The 21,401-nt window shown below is 55.9% G+C and overlaps 1 protein-coding gene and 1 pseudogene across 1 annotated transcript; one reads left to right on the forward strand and one right to left on the reverse strand.

Moving 5' to 3' along the window:
- Positions 1-316: 316 nt before the first annotated feature.
- On the reverse strand, positions 317-21,089 carry PER1 (period circadian regulator 1). The gene is given in 28 exon segments (XM_039847280.1): positions 317-1,175; positions 1,578-1,728; positions 2,054-2,243; positions 2,465-2,651; positions 3,089-3,444; positions 3,447-3,516; positions 3,518-3,696; positions 4,607-4,849; positions 5,464-5,640; positions 5,868-5,998; positions 6,086-6,257; positions 6,354-6,459; positions 6,687-6,818; positions 6,908-7,016; positions 7,099-7,252; positions 7,426-7,532; positions 7,610-7,688; positions 8,081-8,223; positions 8,360-8,411; positions 8,565-8,766; positions 8,859-8,980; positions 9,076-9,230; positions 9,321-9,419; positions 9,539-9,959; positions 19,592-19,643; positions 19,725-19,883; positions 20,359-20,479; positions 20,950-21,089. Coding segments are annotated over 28 exon segments (4,335 nt in total). The 5' UTR covers positions 20,952-21,089; the 3' UTR covers positions 317-911.
- Positions 16,464-16,582, forward strand: LOC120589939 (uncharacterized; annotated as a pseudogene).
- Positions 21,090-21,401: the final 312 nt, after the last annotated feature.

Here is a 21,401-nt window from a genome sequence, read left to right on the forward strand (position 1 = left end):
ACACTAGTAAGTTAAGTGGGCTTTTCCCCTCCTCAGGCACTGTGACCCATGTTGGAGGTTGCACAAGCCCTTAGCCACAAGTTGCTTCTCATCACTCTTTCCCAGGACAAGTGCAGCTGAGGTAACGTTAGAGGTAAGAGGATTTGAATTAGGTGGAGATTTAGCAGGCTCAGCAAGGCTCTTCAGCTGGAAAGGGTATGGGGAGAAGAGGGATGGAAATTGTTCACTCACTACAACTTTCTAGGAAGTCGGCCACACCTCCCCACAAAGATCTCCCCTCACCCAAACCCCAAATTTCATTCCACAAAGTCCTGTGTTTTGTTTTGTTTTGTATTAAAAAATATTAACAGACACAATATCAAAAACACAAATGTCATCGGTAGAGGTACAGCTGAGAACGCCTGGGTCCCACCTGAGGGGCAGCACCAGGGACTCCATGGTCCACCAACTTTCCCCACCTTGGAGCAGCTAAGGGTTTGGACCACCCGCTCCTGCTTAGGCCTCAGGCCCTCCTCCTCCCATCTGAGGAGGAGGTGGGAGAGAGGGCTGCCTCCCCCAATAAATAAGTACAGTCCCCAACCCTGGCAGACCAGGACTCTGGCACAGCTGAAACTTGGAGAGACCACTTCAACAGCCTATCAGCAACCTTGTCCAGAGGAAGAAAGGATTCCTCACCAGGGGTGGGAGGTGAGGCTTTTCTAGGCTGGGCTGAAGAGTTCCACTCTCTGTTCTCTCAGAGGCTAGAGGCAACCCCAGGATCCTGGGCTGGTTATGGGGGTCCAGCCCCCTACAATGGGAGAAGCTGGGATAGTTTTGCTATTGGTTGGTCCAGCCACATCTGTATTCTGAGAGTCGAAGCATGGGAGAAGGAAGCTTCTCATGCACTCCTGGAAGTTGCCCCAAAATGTAGTCTAGCTGGTGCCATTATCTGTGGCAGGTATGGCTGGACTGCATGAGCTCCCACCTTGTTCCTCTTCCTCCATGGCTAGGTCCTGAGAGGTTGAGACCCTGGTCCCAAATTGGGCCTGGGCCTCATCTCCACCCTCAACCTCACCACCACCACCACTGCTTTCGCCCTCCTCCATGGGCTCCAGCCCTAATCCATCCAGTTCCGAGAAGAGTGGGTCATCAGGGTGGCCAGGGTCCTGGGTGTTACTACCGCAGTCCACACAGGCCTTGGAGGGAGAAAAGGGATGAGTGAGTCAGGCAAAGTTCTCTCATTGCTGACCTCCTAGCCCAGCTCCCCTTATCCCCAGCCCAAGAGTACTTCCCAAAATGTACTCTGAAGAAACATTAGTCCACACAGATGCACATGGGGCCAACAAGATTTGAAAATGCACCATACCCTGTATCCAGACCCCACTATGGGGCAGTAACAATGTACATTAGCATAGAATTGGCCCAGAAAAGAAAACTCATGTGGTTTAATGTTATATAACCCAGCAGCAAACTTAGTGGAATTAACATCCTTCGGAATTAATGATCCAAGGACAATAAAGGGATCAGCCCTGAGCCTCTATCCTTTCGACTTGAGCTCAATTCTTTCTTCTCCCTCCTAGCCCAGACTTCTCTCTCACCATTACATCAAGAGCCCGAGGCAGCTGGCCCTTCCGGACCCAGGAGTGCACAGCACCTAGTTCCCTCCGCTGGTCCTCTGAAAACCGAGGCTGCTGCTTCTGCATGGCCCGGAGCCGCTCCCGGTCCTGCTTCAGCACTGAGGCTATGTCCCTGCCCGGAGAAGAGGTTCAGAAGACTGGGAGCAGGGGCCAGGGCCCGAGAGGCTAGCATTCTTCCTCTACCACAACTCCTCATCCACTGCTTCATGCTCATTCCCTGAACCAGTGCTCTGGGAATTCAGGGATTCTAAGACCAGGAAAGCTGCCTTGAGCCTGGGAGGAACTAATAAGAGGGCTCCAACAGGCAGAGGATAGAATGGGAAGCCAAAGAGCCACCCCCAGAAAAGAAAACCCCAAGTTACCTAGGGAATAAGGGTGGGCCAGCCCCCTACCCCTTCCCTCTGAAAGGGAGGCAGAGGAGGCCTCAAACTCCTCACCTGGAGGGCACCTGGTAGGTCATCATGACACGCTGGTCAGCATTGGCCATGAGCAGCCAGATAGGATCCTGGAGCACGTACTTAATGACCTGGTCCCCAGGCTCAGCCCTGGCTTGGGCAGCCCCAGCCTCAGCCTCAGAAGAGTCGATGCTGCCAAAGTACTTGCTTGTGTGGCTGCTCTGACTGCTGCCTGTGAAGCAGGGGGCCCAGCCAACAAAGTCAGGCTGGCTGGCGCTTCCACCCCTGGGACCTCGCAAGGCCTCCCTCAAGGACTTCCTCAATGCCACATGTCCAGCCCACTGGCCTTAGGAAGCAGATTGTGGGCCCAGGCTGTTCAGCCAAGGTGGGGCCTGACCTCCCAACTCCCCAGTCACTGTTCTACCCTGGGACGTGTTAGTGGGGGGTACTCACGTGTGATGCTGGCCGAGGTGCTGCCCCCTTCATGTGAGCCTGAACCAGATCCAGAGCCCAAGCCAGAGCCCAAGGAGCCTGAGGCAGCAGAGCCTGTGCCAGAGCGAGAGTCTTCTTGCAGCAGCAACTCTAGGAGGTCACTGGAGCCCGAAAGCGCATCCTGATTGGAAGACTCAGTTACCTCCACCTGGAGAGAAGTGGAAGGAGGACAGGGAGGGATTAAAGGATTAACACCTGGGTTTCCCTTCAACTGCTTCCACTGATTGGGGGGCACACCCAACCCACCCTGATCCCCTCTCCATGACAGTGGGGCCAGAATGAGAGAGCAGAGACTTGGCAAAGAGTAGAGACATAACGCTGGACTATTTCCAAGTGGCAGATGCACACTGAGAAGTTATTGGGATGTCCTCACTTGCCTGTCAGACAGGACTGTCCGCGCTTCACAGGTGAAGCAGCTAATTTCTGCCTCATTCAGAAATTCACCTGGGGTCTCACCCCATGACACTATCTTCTGGAGATGGCAATGCCAGGCAGACAGAGGGCAGGAAGTGCAAAGTGGAGGAGGGGTGAGGGGATAGGGGCTATGTGGGGGCCAAAAGAGGATTCAGGAGAGTCAGTGCTCACCAGTCTGGCCTCTGGCTCAGCAGCCTCCTCACTGGGAGGCAGGGGCCCAGAACTGCTCCCAGGGCCCCCTGCAACAGCACCCCCATCAACACGGGGGGGCTCCTCAAGCTGCAGTAGATTTAGCTGGAGCGGGGAGCTGCATCTCGAGTTGAATAGCGGAGAGTCCGGGCGGTGGAGAGGGCTGGGGAGCAGTGGGGGCAGGGATGGAGAAGGGGAATGGGAGGCAGGGGTAGGAGGCCCCTCGGTGGAGGTCTGGAGTACCCCATAGGGATAGCTGGATGGGGTAGGGAACAGATAGTTAGGGAGCACTAAGGCCACCATTGGGGTCACCAGGGGGCTGGGGAAAGCTGCAGAGGCACAGATGTAGGGGCAGAGGGGAGGCTGGGGGTTGCCTCAGGTGAGAACACTACAGGCGGGTGGGGCTGGACCCACAGATGGGAAGGGAGTAGTAGCTGATGGTGGGGGCCAGGGGGCAGAAGGTGGCACAGGTGAGGGATGGGAGATATAGCAGGGCGCTTCGACCCGTGGGGTCTGGTGGTGACGTGAGCGCTTGGCTTTGGATCGGCAGTGATGGCGGCGGCTGGGGGGTACAGGACCATGGTGGCAGCCTGTGGGGAGAGACCAGGATTAGCGAAGGCCTCAACCTGGAGGTTAGTGCCCCTGTCACCCCAACTGTCCTGCCACTCAGACCAGGGAGAGGGCAGGCAAAGGCCAAGGAGACAAGTTTGGCTTCCCAGCCCACACAGAACAGAGGGGACTGTGGGGAGATAGAAACCTTCAGGGAAGAATCACAGGAGGCAGGGACAGGGGGATTTATTGAGAAAGGAGCCAGGGACAGGTTACATGAGGGGTCAAGCTGGGGATGTGCAGAAGAGAGAGGCACGCTGGCAGATGGGAGGAGGCAGGGTGGGTCCATGGACGAACAGGCAGGAGGCTCCGGTCCATCTGCCAAACTCCTGCAGGCACTGCCAGCCTTGGTGTTCCTTCTGCCAGTCAAGGCTGTGCTCTGCCTAGCTCATGATGGAGTGAAGAGGTGGGCAAGAAAGCCCAGTCCTGAACCCTGCTTCTGCCTGCAGGGGGCCTCCCCTCAAGCACCTGCTGGGCTGCCATCTGCCCTCAAACCCCAACCCCACTTAGAGTCATCCCAACCCTTGCCTGTATTCGGCACGGAGTTTGTATAAATCTCTTAATCAGCAACAACTGAGTCAGTCCTAAGTGGGCATACTTCTTGCTCCAGCCCCCATGCTGGGCCTGAAATAGCTTACCTGGAGCAGAGCACCTCTGCCTACCTTTCTCAGTACCAAACCTCCAGGCTGCCCTCCTCTGGCTCCAGCCTGGAACCCCAGCCTCATGGGGAGAGGCTAGTGAGGGGTCTGTCTCTAGGCAGCACCCTGATGGTGGAGGGAGCACCAGCCTGGGTCCCTGGAGCAGGAACATCTCCCTCAAGAACCCCCTCCCCACAACAGTCTGGTCCTAGATGGGGCAGAGGGCAGGCTCAGGGAGGTAACAGGTAGCTACCTCGCTCACCAGGGGCCAAGGGGGCCACAGAGGAGCCATCAAGTCCACGCAGCCTGCTGAGGTCACGGAAGCGGCTGAGGAAGGCCTGCTCCTCCTTCTGTGTGTGCAGGGACAGCACAGCCTTGGTCAGGCCCACGGGGCGGTAAGCATCTGGGGCTGGGTCAGGGGCTACTGTGGGGCTGGGGGCTGGGCTGGGGGCTGGGCCTGGAGCCAGGCTAGGCAGGTCTTCCAACATGATGATGTCTGAGGAAGGTGAGATTGGGGAAAAGTCATCAGAATCACCTGAGGAGTTAACACATCCATACCACACCCTCCCTGTACGACAGCTTAGCTAACCCCTGGCCTATGCCCCAGTGACAAGCCTGGGCCATGTGCATCTCTTGACCTCCTCCCTGATGAGGAATGGCTCTGGGCCTTCTTCTCTATGCAAAGCTGTCCAGGATACGGAGAATACTCAATCCCCTTCAGTGGCACTACCCTAGGACAACCCATAACTCTCATTGGAAGGGAAGCCCACCCCTTGCCCTTCCCTCCCACATTCTTCAAGTCAGTGCCCTTCAGGAGTTTTCAACAGTCCTAGCCTTCAGACCCTCTCTATGGTCAGCACCTCAGGGTTGAACCCCCCACCCCAAACTTTGTGTGTGAACTGACAACAACGACACAGGAAGCAAAATGGGGGAAAGAAAGCAGCAAAGGCTGGTGGAGGTGGAGGCAAAAAGCGGTAGCCCCAAGATAAAATGGAGGCCTCCTTCTCTCCAATTAGGGCCAGAGGGGGAGAGGAAAAGCAGGAGGGAGGGAGCTCTGGCTAGGGGACCATGGGGAACCTGGGCACTACCCGCCTCACTCCATGCCCATACCCGACTCCGGGGGCTTCTTGTCTCCTACATGGACGATGGTAGAGCTGAAGCTACACTGACTGGTGACGGACACCACGCTCTCCGCCTTATTGGCCAGAGTGAGCGGGCTCAGGGTGCCTCCCACCACCGGCTCCTTCCGAGGGGTGGCCCCCTCCCCAGACAGCACTGCCGACGGATCTGTGCAGAGAGATGGCACCAGTTACCACTGCCGCCCCAACCAGGAGGTCAGGAGAGGAAATCCCAGGGAAGAGGAAGGACAGACAGTAGGGAGGAGTCTGGAGATCTGGAGGCTGGGAGGGGTACAAGGCAGAGCAAGGTGGGGGCCCCAAAGACAGAAGGATAGAGACACAGGGCCAGCGGGCCAGGACAGGGCAGTAGGAGCAGGGCATGTACCAGGTCTTTACCTTTCTTGGTCCCCACAGAGACTGGACCTGTCCTCTGCTTATCATCATCAGAGGCTGAGGAGGTGGTGCAGGAGGAAGAGGAGGCACATTTACGCTTGGTCGTGCCAGGGATGTTGCAGCTCTCCAGGTACCTGGTGATACAGCAGAGGACATAAGAGCAGGACCTGGGGTGGGTGGGGCCAGGGCCCAAGTGGGAAAAGGTGCTGGACCGGCCTTACCTGAGGATGCTGTCCAGGCAGTTGATCTGTTGGTAGGAGCAACTGGAGGTTTCTTTTCTCTCAGCCTCTTCAGTAGCCAAAACCAGTGGGGCCTGGACTGGAGGAGGGGCTGCCTCCAGCTCTGGGTCTGGAGAATGGCGAGGAAGGATCTTGGCCCTGAATGTGTCTGTAGCTGCACCAAGGAGAAAAAAAGGAAAGCTCCTCTGGGTTGGGGTGAAGGTGAGGGGACCCCCAGGTCTCACTCCTCACCCTACCTTCACCAACTTACCAGGGAGGTGGGGCCGGGGCAGAGGCCGAGCCCGGGACTCAATAAAAAGCTGCTGCCCCTGGTGCTTCACCAGATGTACATCCTTACAGATCTGCTGGAAGGTCACCTATGGGACAAAACAGGGCAGGAGGCAGCATTGGAGGGACTTGGCCAATGTCAAGAGCTCAAAGCACAGTATAAGAAGGTACCCGTGGAGAGGCGTGGAGAACATGAGAGCAGTACAAGAAGGAAGAGGAGTGGGGAAGAGGCAGAGTTCCTCTGGGATTGGCAATACTGATTCTGAGAAGGACAGGGGAAGGGGAGACTAGAAGGGTGAAGTGGGAGGACACTCACTGGGGCAGGAGGCCCAGGCCCCTCAGCATCACCCCCATTGCTATCACTGGAGGAGCCAGGGCTGAGGAGAGGACCTGGGGAAGTCACAGGGCCGACTCCACATAGCCCCGTTGGGCTGGGGCTGTGCACTGGCTGAAGCGGAGAAAAAAACGGGTTAGATGTCTATAGCCCTGCACCCCACACCTTCCTCATCTCCCAAGCCTCCTCCTCTCAACTCTCACCTGCAACAGCAGCCGGTGGATCTGCTCAGATAGCTCCTGGATATCAGGGTCCGGGGACAGAGCTGGGCTGGGGGCTGGTGGAGTGAACACATCCTCATTCAGGGGTGCCCTGCAGGGTGGAAAAGAGTTAAGTCGAGCCCTGGCCCCTCCCACACTGTCCCACATCCCAATGCCAGCTCTGGGGCACTTACGTGCGTACTTTGTGGCGGCCCAACACAAAGGCTACCTTGCGGCTCCAGGGGTGCACGAAACCAGCCCAGCTGGTGTCCATGGTGACATACTCTCCATTACGGGCACAGAAACGGATAGGGGAGTGATCAAAGGGCTGGCCAGCCAGCTGCAGGACTGAAGGGAGTGGAAATGAGGTGGGGATCAGCAGGAGGGAGAGCTGAGTAAGATAGAAAACCACCCCATTGGAGATCCAGGAGACAAAGGCACTGAGAGACATAATTATAATGGCAGCCATTAAGAAGCCCTGGAGATGGCCAGAAAAGAAGAGCAATGTGAGAGAAACTCACTCTTCTTGTGGATAGCCAGCATCAAGGGTCGGTCCTCGGGATGCAGGAACAAGAGCACTGGGGCCCCCAGGAGGTCCTGGGGGAGGTAGCCGAGCAGCGGGGCAGCTCTGAAATGGGAGGAGGCATCAGTCTGGCCATGGTCTCAGCCCTGGCCAATCACTTTTCCTCTAGATCCTGACCTCACCTTTCGTCCACATCCTGGAAGAGGCAGCTAGGCGTGTGTCGTGTGGTGAAGATTCTCTTGTCGGGAGGGATCCGAGGAGCTGAGTAAAGAAAGTATGGCCACTGGGTTTCATCTGGAATGGTCCAGCTCCTTAGCCCTCCATGCTGCCTGGGGTCCAGGCTGGCTGGCAATCCTCCCTACAGCTCTGTCCTGGGCCTTCTAGCCTACAAAGACAGTCTGGACCATTTTTGTGCCCCATAGTAGGTATGAAACTGAGAACAAAGCACTCTTCTCTGCCCTCTTCTAGCTCAGAGTTCTTATCCAACTACACCTCTAAAGGAGATCTCAAACCTTTATCCTTATAATACCTTCTTTGTTCCAAAATTCTGAGGGACTGGATCATGCCTCCCAGACTCAGGTTCTGACTCACCCCCAGCCTGGATAAGGTGCCCTTCCTCCTACTCCCACCAGGCCAGGCCCTGGCCTGCGTACCTTCGTAACCCGAGTGGACACGTTCTGCGATGAGCAGGCAGCATGGCTGCGTGGGGGCCCCATCTGAGACCCTGATCTTGGTCAAATACGGGGTTAGGCGGAATGGCTGGTAACGAGGCCCCAGATCCCGGTCAGGACCTCCTCTAGCAAGGGAGAAAAAGAGAAGTTAGGGACTATCAATGAAGGGCTACCCACCCTCCACCTCAAGATCACGATTCACACAGTAAAGAAAGGTGGAATGGAAGGTAGGAGGAGTCTGCTCCCACTTACCCCACCTACCTGATACGGCAGAAGACAGACTTCTCCTGGGTGAAGTCCTTAAAGCCTGAACCTGGGACAGACCAGAAGGGAGGTAAGCACAGCCCCTCAACACTCTCCCTAAGCTGAGGAGAACCCAGCGAGGAAAATCTTGGGTCCCCTGTCCCCTTACAGCAGGAGCTTCCTGGGACCACTCATCCCTCCCCCCAGCACTTGGGGACCTCACCTGCTGAGGCCCCAGTGCCCCAGGTGGGCAGGCGAGATGGGGCAGTGGAACCATAGAAGACGCCCACATCCTGGGGAGCCAGGAGCTCTGAGAAGCGAGCACCCCGGAACACATCCCGCTTGCAGTGCAGCAGGATACCTGCCTGCTCCGAAATATAGACGATTCGGCCTGTCAGGAAGGAGACAGCCACGGAGAAGGTATCCTGGGCAGGAGAGTGGGGACAAGAGCAGATTCAGGAGCCATGGGAATGGGAATAGGGGTGCGTTGGGATGGAGAGGCCAGGCTGTGACTGACCTGGTTTCGAAGTGTGTACTCAGACGTGATGTGCTCCAGCTCCTCCAAAGTGTAGGTAGACATGTCCATGGCACAAGGTTCACCCTCCTCCAAGCTCCACTGCTGGTAGTATTCCTGGTTGGCTGCAGGGAAAGGGCAGTGGGGCATTCAGTGAGGAGACTGACTCACTATAGTAGCCCAGGACCAGGTCACTGCCCTCCTAGGAAACACCACTCACCCTGCACCTGCTTGACACAGGCCAGAGCATACTGTAGTGTGGCCAGGGTCCCAGAGCGGCCCTTGCCCCGATGCTCTGGCGGCAGCCGAAGCTTGAGCTCCCGAAGTGCCGTCATGAGTTCCTTCTGGGTTCTTGCCCGGGCTGACTGTTCACTGCTGCAGGACCAAAGGAAGCAGGGGTATAGGCATTAGCCCCAGAGTATGGCCCAGGTCCCCAGCTTCTCCCCCAGCCCTCACCCCACGAACCTGCAGCCACTGGTAGACGGGTTGTCCTGTTCTGAGCTGGCACTCAGGAGGCTGTAGGCAATGGAACTGCTGGGTGGGGACGGGCTCTGAGAGTTTGTGCTAAGGAAGAAGCAACAAGCCCAAAATGAGGAAAAAGTAGTCAGCAGCATGAGCCTGTCTCCTAGTTCAGCCTGCTCACAAGACCACTCCCCAACCCTATAACATACAACCATACAAACCTCTTGCTGCTTTCAGTAGTCTCCAACAGGGCTGAGTCCTTGCCATTGCCAGAGGAAGAGCTATGTGAGCTCCGCTGAGATGCACCCCTGGACTCGGGCCCATTGGACTCATTGCCACTTGAGCCATTGCTGTTGGCATCCGTGTCATCAGTCAAGCTGGGGCCAGGGCAAGGCCGGTGCTGTGGAGGCCCAGGAGATGGGGCCCCTCCAGAACAAAAGGATTCCCCTGGCCTGGGATCCCCTCCCCCATCAACCCCTTCTAGGGGGTCACTCATGTCTGGTCCATGGGGAGGGCAAGCAGAGAACAGGGATGGCGGAGAGGCCACCACGGATGCACAAGGCGGGCCAGGAGGCCTAGCTAGGGGAATGAAGTGGGAGACCCAAGCCTCTGAGGATTGAGAATTTCGATCACAGCCAGCACCTAAAGAGGAAGACAAGGAAGGAGGGCTTAGCGAAAACTGGGCTGTTAACTTCACAGTACCTGTCGGCTTCACTCAGACCCTCCCCTCTGCCTGTCCCTACGCTCCTGGGACCTAGGCTTCCAAAAGGGAACGTAGGTAAGTTCTGTTTCCAGTTCCTGCAGGGGGGTTGTAGGTGGGAAGGAGCCTCTTTTTGGCCATCCCCCACAACGCTTGCCAGCGTGACCTGGGTAAGCAGAGCCTGAACAGTCCACTATAACTATGGCTGTGGGCCAAAGCCCAGACACGTCCCATGCCCAAATTCCCATCGGGCGCCAACTCTGCGGGGGACTCCAAGGCCACTAGGCAGGGAGTGAGTCTCTCGCCTCCTATATTTAGGGCTCTGGGCTAATTTTATCCGGGGGCGGCACCGCCCCCGCCGCACATGCGCGGGGACGTGCACGGCCCCACCACGCGCTTCCGCCACCGTCGCAGTCGCCAGGGAAACCGACGTCATCAGCTGAGCTCAGCGGTTGCTGGAGGGACTACAGGAGGGCGGGAGGCAGACCCCTCCCCCATTTCCCGGCGGAAGCGGGGATCGACCTACTCCCACACTGGCGGGTGTGGCCAGGGGTCGTCCACCTCTAATACAGTCCCATTCCCCTGAGAGCCCGGTGGCCGCAAGAGGGGCGGCCCATAGGGTTTCCACGGGGCCCCAACTCCTGGGCCTTGCTCTCTAGGGCAAAACACAATCGCCACCGCCCTCCGCGCAAAAGCAGCCTGGCGCTCGCCTGGATCTCAGTCATTCTGGTCAAGACGACACAGCCTTTCTTCGGCCCTTACACCCTCGCCTGATCCCCAGAACCGAAGCTGGCACCTGCCATTGTCAGGGACCCAGGAACCCTCTCTTCTCAGTCCTCTACTTTTTCAGACAACCCCTACCCCACCCCCATCCGAAGCAAACACGCTCAGCTCTGAGCAAGGAACGCACAACAGCCAGCGGATAGTTCCTCCCCTACTCCCAGTTCAACCACACCTCCAACCCCCCAAGCATTTTCTGAGCGCCAGGAAAAAAAGGAAGGCTGTAGCCAACAGCAGGAACTAGCGCCGGGAACGGGATGTTCCAGCCCGAAACAGGCTGACATCACGGCCGGCGCCGGGCCAGGAATTGGAGAGGGAACCGTGGAAAGCCTTGGAGGGTCCTGGTGCGCGGTCAAAGCCAGGGACCCCAGAGTGATAAGAAAGGCGGCAAAGGGCATGCTTGCTGAGGGTCGCGCGTGGGGCCAGGAGAGCTGGGAGCGGAAGGCAAAGCGGGAGGTAAGATAAGCGGGTCAGGAGTGAAGACACCTGGTGCAAGGTTGCAAGGAACACCTGGGTCCCCGGGGGCACAGAGGGGGTGGACAACGGCAAGAAAGATGGATTATTGGTGTGCCGTCTGAGCGCCTGGACCTAAAGCGGCACATCAGGCTTTAAGTGGCGGCAGTCCGGCGCGGAGTGGAAGTGGCGGGGGCCACGGAGACGCCTACCTGTCCGCGCGAGCGCCCGCCGACCGCCTGCCCGCCGCTGTTGCAGCCCGCAGCAGAGTGGAAGCTCTGCGGGGCCAGGAGGCGGGTTGCATAATGCCGGGCACTGCCCCTCATTGGCCTCCTGACGGCGGAGCCACAGGCCCCGCCCCGGATTGGCTGGGGATCTCGTCCTGGCGCCTGATTGGCTACTGGCCCCCACTGAGGTCAGGGCTGTGTCACACACACGGGCGCACGTGGATCTGGGTGCTGGCACTGAGCTGAAGGGCCCCAGACACCACCGCCCAGCCAATGGGCGTAGGACGCCTTGTATAGTGGATATTGAATGGGTGGGGAGGGGAAGGAGGGGAAGGGAAGCTGTCCTTCTTCCGGGAAAATGCCTGGGGCACCGCAGGTGCTTAAGAGATGTCTACTTTCTGAACTGACCAGCCTTGCAGAACAGGACAATTTGGCCTTCCTCGGGGTGGAGAAAAGGAATGCAGACCCTGGGAGGTGGGCCAAGCTGGGTGAGATGGCTGGTCCCTGGGAGGTGGCGAACAGACAGAAACCTGACTTGGCGTTTCCTGGGTTCTCTTCCCCAGCCTGTCATCATAATAAATCCCTTTTACCCAACCCCTTCCTCTGACACTTCAAATCCTATGGACAGCTAGGAGGAGGGCAATTGAGGGTCCACATATGATGGAGTGGGGGGCGATACAAACAATAGAAACGGCAACAAGAGCCAATAAGGGCTGTCAAAGGAAAGAATGGCAGGTGCTTCTGTGGCCAATCAGAAAAAAAGGTCTCCAGGCCGTCTGGGGGTGTGTCGGGGGATGACTAGTGCTTCTCTCCTAAGGATGCAGCCACCTATAGTTAGGGCTGCCCCAAAAGTGGGGGGCTAGGAAGTCAGGGCTACAGGGGAACAAAGGGAGTGGACGAGAGAAAAGACCAACTGGGAGTTTAGACAGAGAAAAGCGGAGTGGCAAGGGCTTCAGATCCCTACCACTAGGAAAAGAGAAAGCCAAGGACATCATCTGTCTCCTTCACTATTCCCCAGCTCCCAGAACAGAACCTGACACATGGTAGGTGATCAATAAAAATGGTGATTTTGTTGTTAACAAGGATTGATAGGGGAGAGGAAGGGGCCTCAGCATTGGAGAAGGGACAGGAAATTATAACTTTTTTAAAAGAAAGGGGAGCACAACACTGAATTCTAAAAAAAGATAGGGGCCTGATTTGGGGGATAAAGTGCCAGGCTGGGCCCAGGAGAGCTGCAGTTACACAGACCCCTGCATCCAGGACTGTGATGAGTAGTTTATCTCAGGGCTCCCTGGAGATGTGGGCGGCAAGTAAAGAGGCCCCCAAGCTGATGCTGACATAATCAGTTTTGGGTGCACTCCCCTCACTGTCACGTGGCCTAAGCTTTCCTTAACAATGGTGTTCCCCGTTGGGGAGGGGGGGCAGGGAGTAGACTCTGTGGAAAAGCTGGGAGTGGGGGATATAAGATAACCTAGAAAAACCAAAGCAAGAAAACACAGGAAACAGGATTTGAGAGCCCGGATTTTAGTCTCACCCTGAAAATGCACCCCAACTCACATACTATGGCCCCATCTCTAGTCTCATTTTCCGGAAACTTCATTTTTCTTCGTGCTCAGCTCTCCTCAGGGATTTAGGTGTGATCTCCCCTGATACAGGCAGTCCTTGCTGTCCCACCTCCACCTCCATATCTATTTCTTGCATAGACAAAAGAGTACATCGCTCCAGCAGCCCTCAACTGCTCCCAGGGCTCTCTCTCTCTGGCTGTACTGCCTCACGGTCCCCACAGTAACCAGGCCTGCTGCCGTCAGTGGAGAAGAGGGGGCGGGAGACAGCGGTGACGTCAAAGCGGAGGAAGGGGGCGGGGCAAGACAGCTGGGGAATGTGGGGCAGGGAGGCTGGAGAGGCAGCGGTTTGGGAGGCGGCCAGCCCGAGAGGGCGGCGGCCAGCGCACTTGGGAACATCGTGTTCTCTTGGCTGGTGGCCCAGGACATGCTCCCAGCTCAGGCGCCTCCCCCCAACACAACGACAGCCGTCCTGTCCCAAAACCAGGGATTCCTGGAGAGAGGATTAGAAGAAAAGGGTCCCCCCCTTCGCCCCTATGCCTGGTTCTCTTCATACTCGCATCTGCCCTCCCCTCAGCTTATTCCTACAGCTCCTGGCACTGGCTTTTCTCCTCTCCCAAACTGTACACATCTGCTGACTGGATCCCAAAGAGCCAAGGCGGAGAAGTTGGAGACCCAGGTTCTGTAAGAGAACACGCACCTTTGCTCCTTCAGAGGCCCCCTTCAGAGCCCGAATCTCTTGTTACTATGGCAGCAGAGAGGGGGGAGGAGTGAGGGGGAGGAGAATGGTTCTTAGATGAGGAAATCAAACTGGGAGGGAACAAGTGGTCCATCCTGGGGCCTGGATCCTGGGAGAGGGATTAAAGAGTGGAATGAGGGTTTGGGGCTGCTGGTGCCTGAAGATCAGAACCAGGAAGAGGGAAATGGGGAGGGAGCCACCAAAACTTACCGAAAAGCTTGAGAATGTGAGAATAGTTCTCAACTATAGCATTCACATAAATCTCTCACCCCATCACTGTTGTTTTGTTGTCCTATAGGCATTTTGTTTTAGCTAAATGATTTTTAAAATATGACCCAGACATTATGCTAAGCACTTTATGTACATTATCTTATTTAATCCCCAGAACAATCCTGTGAGATAGGTATTATCCCTATTCCACAAGAATCAACTAAAGCTCAGAAGTTACTAAACTTTATACTGCTTCAGAATATGTTCTCAGGCTCTTAACAAATAGAACCCAGGGTTGAAATCTGGGCTTTGATAATGGCTTGTCATTCTGGCTTTTTAGCCTTCTGGAATATATGAGGTGTTACCCAGCACTGGGGAACCTGGGTCTCTCAAATATCCAGCTGATTCTGAGTTTGGTGCCTGGAACACAGACTTCATCCAATCCCTCTTCTTGCACTCCCCACACTCTTTGAATCATAATAGACCAGTTTTCACATGCTTTTGAAGTCCTTGAGCTCATCCTAGCAGCTACCAGCCCCAGTGATTTCCTAGGAACTTCACTTCCTCACTCTCCCACCTTACTCCAGAGGTCCTTTTACCACAGGCCTGCTTGTTTGTACAGATACCAGAGCACCCTATTGGTTCCTCCTTACCTCCAGGGGCTCAGGAAAACACGTGCATAGCCGATCTGCACCAACCCATCCTCCCTTTCAGGATCTAATACCTTTACTCCCAAGGGTGACTCCGAGGCCCAACTTCTACTCTTTACACATAAGACATCTAGAGCGTGATGTAACTGGCTCAAAGTCACACAAACCACCACCATGTCAAACCTTTGGAACCCTCTCACCTGCCCTACCAGGGTGTCCCTCCAGCCTCATGTCGCTGAGGGCTTCCAAGCCCCTCCCCCCAGGTACCCCTGCCTCTTTCAAGTGCTTAAGGCACATACCCAAAAAGCAGCCACGCACTGGAATGTCGCCTACCCGCTCTCAGGGATCCCATCCCTGTACCTTCTTGGAAGCAGGAGTCTCAGCTCGCTCATGTCGCTGAGGGCTTCCAAGCACCTCCCCCCAGGTACCCTAGGGCGGTGGTCTAGGTACCCTAGGGCAGTGAAGGATCTAAGTCAGTGACTCCCACCCCCGTCCCTCTACCGCTGAGTTCTCGATCTCTATTCCGCACATTCATCAGGGCTCCCACCGCAGCGATCACGCAGTTGCAGGATTCCCTCTCCACCCCCCACACGCATTCCATTAATACTCCTACTGACAGAACACCCAGAAAAACTCACGACCCCGCTCCTTCTCCCCCATCCCTGAGTACTCACTCACTGCTCTGCAAGCATGCAAAATCCAATCTTTTCCCAATTAGGACCTTAAAGACTTGGACTTGCTGCTCCAGGCCCGTTTACCAGCTGGGATGCCACGCCCCTCAAGCTTATTGGCCTAAGGGCACGGGTCCATGCCCCGCGCCTCGTGCGGTTGCCCCGCCCTCAGACAGCCACCATTGGCGGCGCCTGCTGCCGCCATCATCTCATTGGTCAGTTTGCCAACCGACAGTGACAATATCCACGTGCGGGAGGGGCCGTCCTGGCGCGTTGATTGGAAATGACAGAAAGCCACGCCCACGCCCACTTACGAAGTTCATATTGGCTGTGGCAACATCCGGACCTCCCCAGATCAGTGACGCAAATGCCAGCCCAGCCCTCTAAACCTTCTTACAGGCTGAGAGGTTTCGGAGCTGTTGAGGACACGTGCCGGCGGTCTCACGCGGCAACTTGTTTACCTAGAAGCTGGGGATTTTCCTTGACGACACTCATAACCAAGGATGCACTCTGCGCAGGCGCAGCGAATGTGGCCTGCACGCAGGCGCAGATGTGAGCGCGGTGGCCTTGGTTAGGGGTTTTGTGGGGAGATCTGGGCGAGCCATCCCAAGTGTGACGAGAGCGCCCCCCGCCCCCCGCCCACGCTGGGACCAAGGCCGCGGTTCCCTGAAGCTTCCTGAAGCTGGTAAAGTTCGAGCATTAGGGTGATGCGGTCTTCAGACCTCAGTGCCTCGTGAGGATGAGGACTATGAAGATGTAGCAGTCTCTTAAATTATTTTTTGTGGGCCAGGCGCTTCTCACAAACCCGGAGGAGGCCGGCTCATTTACTATATACTATCTCACAAATGAGATCCAGAAAGGTTACATAATCCATCTGGATTAACACACTACTCAGTAACGGCCAAGATTTAAACCCAGGATTTGACACTATAAAGGCAGGTCCTAGGGCCTACAGGAACCTTAAACTTGCCTAGAAAGTATTCAGTAGATGAAATATAAAAAAGCGCTGAGCACTAACTGGAATACAGTAAGCCCTCAATAAGTGGGAGACGACATAACAACTGTGTACCTAATTTTAAGAATCATCTTGGCCCCTTAGCACTGCTGAATCTCCAGGGAAGGTGCCTGAAAATCTATTTTAAAAAGCATTTCTGGTCTACAGCCATGCCGCCCTGAATGTGCCTGATCGCATCTGATCTTGGAAGCTAACCAGGGTCCAGCCTGGTTAGCACTTGGATGGGAGACCATCTAGGAATACCAGGTGCTGTAGGCGTGTAAAAAATAAGAAAAAAAAAAAGCATTCCTGATAGTTCTTAGGAGCCCACAAGTTTGGGAAACACTATCTAGGTTGCCAATACTGCTGAATCCTCATGCTGCAACTCAGAGAAGTGAGCCCTCCAGAGCTGCTCTAGCACTCTCCATTCACTGTTTAAGCACTCAGAGACAGGAATACTAGGGTACCACATCAAGGACATTGTGGACTAGAGTCATCTGTCCAGAACAGAGTGCAGGGGAAAACAGGCCATCTATAGCCAGCTCCACACCACACTCATCTGGATCTGCCTGGGGCAATTTGTTCAGTAAGTATTTATTAACCCCCTTCTGGATGCTGGCACTATGTCACACACAAAGGGGAAGAGATGTTTCACAGAAGTTGGCCATTTACTTCAAGCCTATGAGTAAATGACTGCAAGAGCAACTGCACAGTGTCTGGGAGTTAAATCAAGGGCTAAGGGAGAAGGGGAGGAATGCTGGGAAACCTAGACCTCGGAGTTCATTGGGGTGAGATACCAGGATCATCAACAATTCTAACTACCTTTGGTGCTGCTGCCCACCCCCTCCCCCATGGCCACCTTGGGAATCATACTTTGCCCTGCCAAAAGTCCGGCCCTCCAGCAAAGCTCAGTCAGTCCTTTCCCAATGTATCTTCTCAACTTTCCTGTTAAACCTGGAGATACAATACTCTTCCCACTGGTTAAGAAAAGATCTTAGAACAGACAGCACTTAGTTACTCATTACACATTTATTGTACATTTTCACAATCTGGATGCGCCACAGAATTGGGGGCATGGGGTGAGGGAAGGGGGGGCAGGGGACACTGGGAAAATATGGGGCTCCTAGAGCACAACACCCCCACCCCCAGCATCTCTCCCTACCCTTTTACACCACAGCTTAGATCTCCCTGTTCCCCCTCCACACAGACACCTTGAGTGTGGGGGAGTAAAGACTTTGGGGGTCCCCTCCAGCGACAGTTTAAGGAAATGCACCCTCAGACCCCTAAAATTGTGCCATTTAAAAACACATTGAACCCTTCTTTTATCACTTCACCTAAGGAGGAGACAGCTCTCTCTGGGCTTGATCACCCTGAAGAGGGGTGAGAACCCCTATCTTCTAGCAAGTCCCGCACACACATTGGCAGTGACTAGTACCCCCGCCCTGAATTTGGTGGGGGGCAGTCAGAGAAGCTAGGCAGTGAAGGAGGCAACACCTCCCAAACTGGGGAGGAGGGTTTTCAGTCCAAACCCCAGCAGGGGTGGGGCCAGAGGAGACTTCAGGCAGAAATTGGGGAGATTCTCTGTCCTGCTCCACTCCTCTCCAAGGCAGTGATGACCCCTCACACAGTGGCAGCCACCTCTCCCAAAAGAGATCAGATTGTGGCCAACCCCCAACTCTTCTGGTGGGAGGAGGAGGGCGAAGATCAGGCAGATGGGAGGGAGGGAAACCCCATGGGAATGTCAGTTGAGTGCCCCACATGAAAACTGGGGATCAGGAATGTGGGGAGAAACTCCAAGTGGCAGAATTATTGTTCCACCATAACACACTGAACTCCAAGACACTTACACACCAGCTGGGGGGAGGGAGAGGAGGGGACAAGAGGTTTGGAAAATGGGCGTAGAGGAGGCAAACTGGACTAGAAGAGCTAGGAGGGGATGATTCTGGGGGCCAGAACCGCCTGGCTCCCCAAAAGCCCAGGCTCCCCACCACCTACAAGTAATGTCATGCAAATGAAAGTGTGATACAAGGACCAATGCAGACTAACTACTTAGTGTAAAAACAAACAAACACAGGTTGAAAGAATGGAGGAGCAATGGAAAAAAAAGGAAACCAAAAAGGATGTCAATATGCAAATGGTTACTAATTAACATGCTGGAAGCTCCCAGACCTTGGGATTCTTAGGACAAAGTGGGGCTAGTCTCAGAGCCTCCCAAATGATGCAAACAAGATTCACCTAGGGAGGCCTGGACAATTGCTTTTTGTCTTTTTTGTAGGGGGGTACAGGTATGGGGAAGGCCAGGATGGGAGGAAGGATCAGCTAAATCCAAGGAAAGATGGGGAGGAAGAGGGACTATTGCATAGCAGATGCAAATGAATAGACTTGGGGCTGGTCGGGAAAAGAGGGAAAGGGAAGGAGGGAAAAAGAAAGGTGACGGGAACCTCAGGAAGGGGTGTTAAGGACAACCGGAAAAATCTTCTAGTAATAAAACTACAAACAGACCAAATATATATAATATTATATATGTATAAATAACAGCTGGCTATTTACAGAGGGCCACACACACAACACACACATGGATGGGAGGCTGGAAGATATGGCTGAGAGGTGGAGGAGCAGCTGGGAATGGGGGGGAGAGGCCCTTTTCTGGGCAGGGCAGGCTCCTCAGGGGTTTAAGAGCTGAAGTAAACTGTAGAGAGGGAAAGAGAAGGAAGAAGAGGGAGAGGGGAGAGAGAGAGAGAAAGCTGTGGGTCAGGCCGGGCCTGCTCCCATCCTCCCCACTCCCCGGCTGGCTGACATCCCTTCCCCTGTGGGCCTCAGGTTCTCTACCTATAAAGCAAAGAGGCTGGATGGTGGTTCCAAAGTCTCTTCAACCCCACAGTATGGCCTTGGGGCCACAGACCCCTAATCATCTGAGACCACAAGCTCTTAAACAATTGGGTGGTTGGTTTCCTAGCCATGTCTCGAGCCCTTGGGCTTTTCCTGCTCTCCTATCCCCCAATTCCAGGGTTCCCAGACTGGGCTCTTAGGCCTAAAGGGTCCTCAAGGGAGCAGTGGGAATCCACTAGCTTTCCTGTTTCCAAATACTTAACAGAATTGCCCAGAACTAGGCAAAGCACAGGGTAAATGACATCAAGGTTTTGGGCTCTACATGAATCAGAACTGCCAATGGCAGCTATATATGCTTTTTGCTGAATAGTAAAAACTAGCTTAATGACCTTCAAAACCCAGAACTCATAGGGGAAACCTCTCCAAAGAAAGGGCCCTAGCCACTCCCGCCCTACTCACCGATGATGATGATGAGGATGATGGCGCAAATCACTCCCAAGATGATCATCATCTGGGGGCGAGAGGGGAGGGTCAGTGAGACAGACCATAAAACCCCCATTCATCCACCAGTCCTACCTGCTTCCACACTTACCTTGAGGTTTTTCCACCAGTATTTGCGCTTAAGCTTGGCTGCACTTGTTTCAAACTGGGAGGCCCCCGCCTGGAGTGCATCTGCACGGTCGTCCAGCTCCGAAAGCTTCTGGTCCCGCTCTAGGACCTTGTCCACGTTCACCCTCATGATGTCCACCACCTGGAGGAGGGGCCCACGAGGCAGGGGGTGTGCCAAGGCCCGCCTCAATGAGGGCACTCCTCGACCACGTGCCCACAAAGGGAACATGCACCCCGCTGTTGCCAGGCTACCATGCCAAGGATACATACAGAACATGCCTAGCACACCTGGGGACATGCAAGGAGCACACATCAGGGGCATGCTGATAGCCAGATATCTCAAATGTCATAGCAACACCCTCTATGTATGGAGTTTCAAGCTGCCTGCCCGGTACTACTAACCTGCTCAAGCTGAAACACCCCAGGCTAGAAAGGCTAACACCTCAAGACCCTTCCAAGTGTACACAGTCACGGATGGGGCATAGTATGTTTTTATCTCAAAATTCATAAACGTGAACTACCATCACGCCCAGCCCATGATGGACACCCGCACTGGTCTGCCAACCCTCAGTGTCCTTCCGACTGTCTTTAGCTGCCCCCACCCAAACCCAACTCACCTCATCCACCTGGGCCTGGGTCTGCTGCAGTCTTCTGTTACTGGTGAGGTTTGGGGGGGGCCCAGGGGGGCCTCCCTCCCCAGCCGGGGCGGCAGGGGGGGCGGTGGCAGCGGTAGCCGACCTGAGGGGCAAGGACGGATTAAGACCCTGGGCCTGGAGCCTTCGGCCCCGCAGCCAGGACTCCGCCCATTCCCCTGTCCATACATCCGTCCCTCCCGTCCTCCTTCCCGGAAGGCCACCCAACCTGAGCCCTAGGTTCCGTCCGACGCCGACGCGCTGTGTGACCTTGAGTGAGGGCCCCCTCCCCCCTCCAGGCCTCAGTTTCCCCACTTGTCAAATGAGGGCGACCTCACAGACGTGGTCAGGGGTGGACCCGAAATGACCGGCAGCTGTGATGGCAGGGGCGGGCAGACGCCGGGTCCGCTTCCTCCCGCAGCCACCGCCTGCGCGACCAGCCAGGGCGGCAGGGTTCTCCCGCTGCCTGCGCGCAGTCACGGGCGCTGGCCCGGCCTCCGAGGGCGAGCCAAGCTCGGCCCCAGGGCGGCCGCCCGGCGCAGGCTAGCCTGGGGCGGGCAAGGACAGCCGACTCACATGGCGGGGGCAGCGGGCGCAGGACTTGGCAGCGACAGGGATGGCGGCTCGCGCTGGCTCCGACTGGCGCTGGCTACCGGGGACGGGAAGATGGCGGCTGCACGTCACCCACATCCGGGCACTGCGGGCGGGGGTGGGGCGCAGTGGCGACTGGTCGGGAGCCCGGCCGCGGGGGCGGGGCGCGGCGGGTGGGGGGCGTGCCAGCGCAGCCGTGGGCCTAGCGCCGTGGATCCTCTCGCATCTTCCGCAACCTGACTTCTGCGGCTTCCGCACACCCACCGCCAGCCTGCCTGTCTCACCAGAGCCTGCACAGCCACCCACACGCCTCTGCCACTTTCTCACTCACGGCACCTCACATCCGCAAACCACGTCCTCCCTCCTATCGTGAAAACTCTAAACCAGTCTGCACTCCACACAGCCCAAGGTCTCACATTGGTCTCACGCCCAGCTCC

The sequence above is a fragment of the Pteropus medius genome, unplaced genomic scaffold (assembly GCF_902729225.1).
Source record: "Pteropus medius unplaced genomic scaffold, Ma_sr-lr_union100, whole genome shotgun sequence".
Taxonomy (NCBI): domain Eukaryota; kingdom Metazoa; phylum Chordata; class Mammalia; order Chiroptera; family Pteropodidae; genus Pteropus; species Pteropus medius.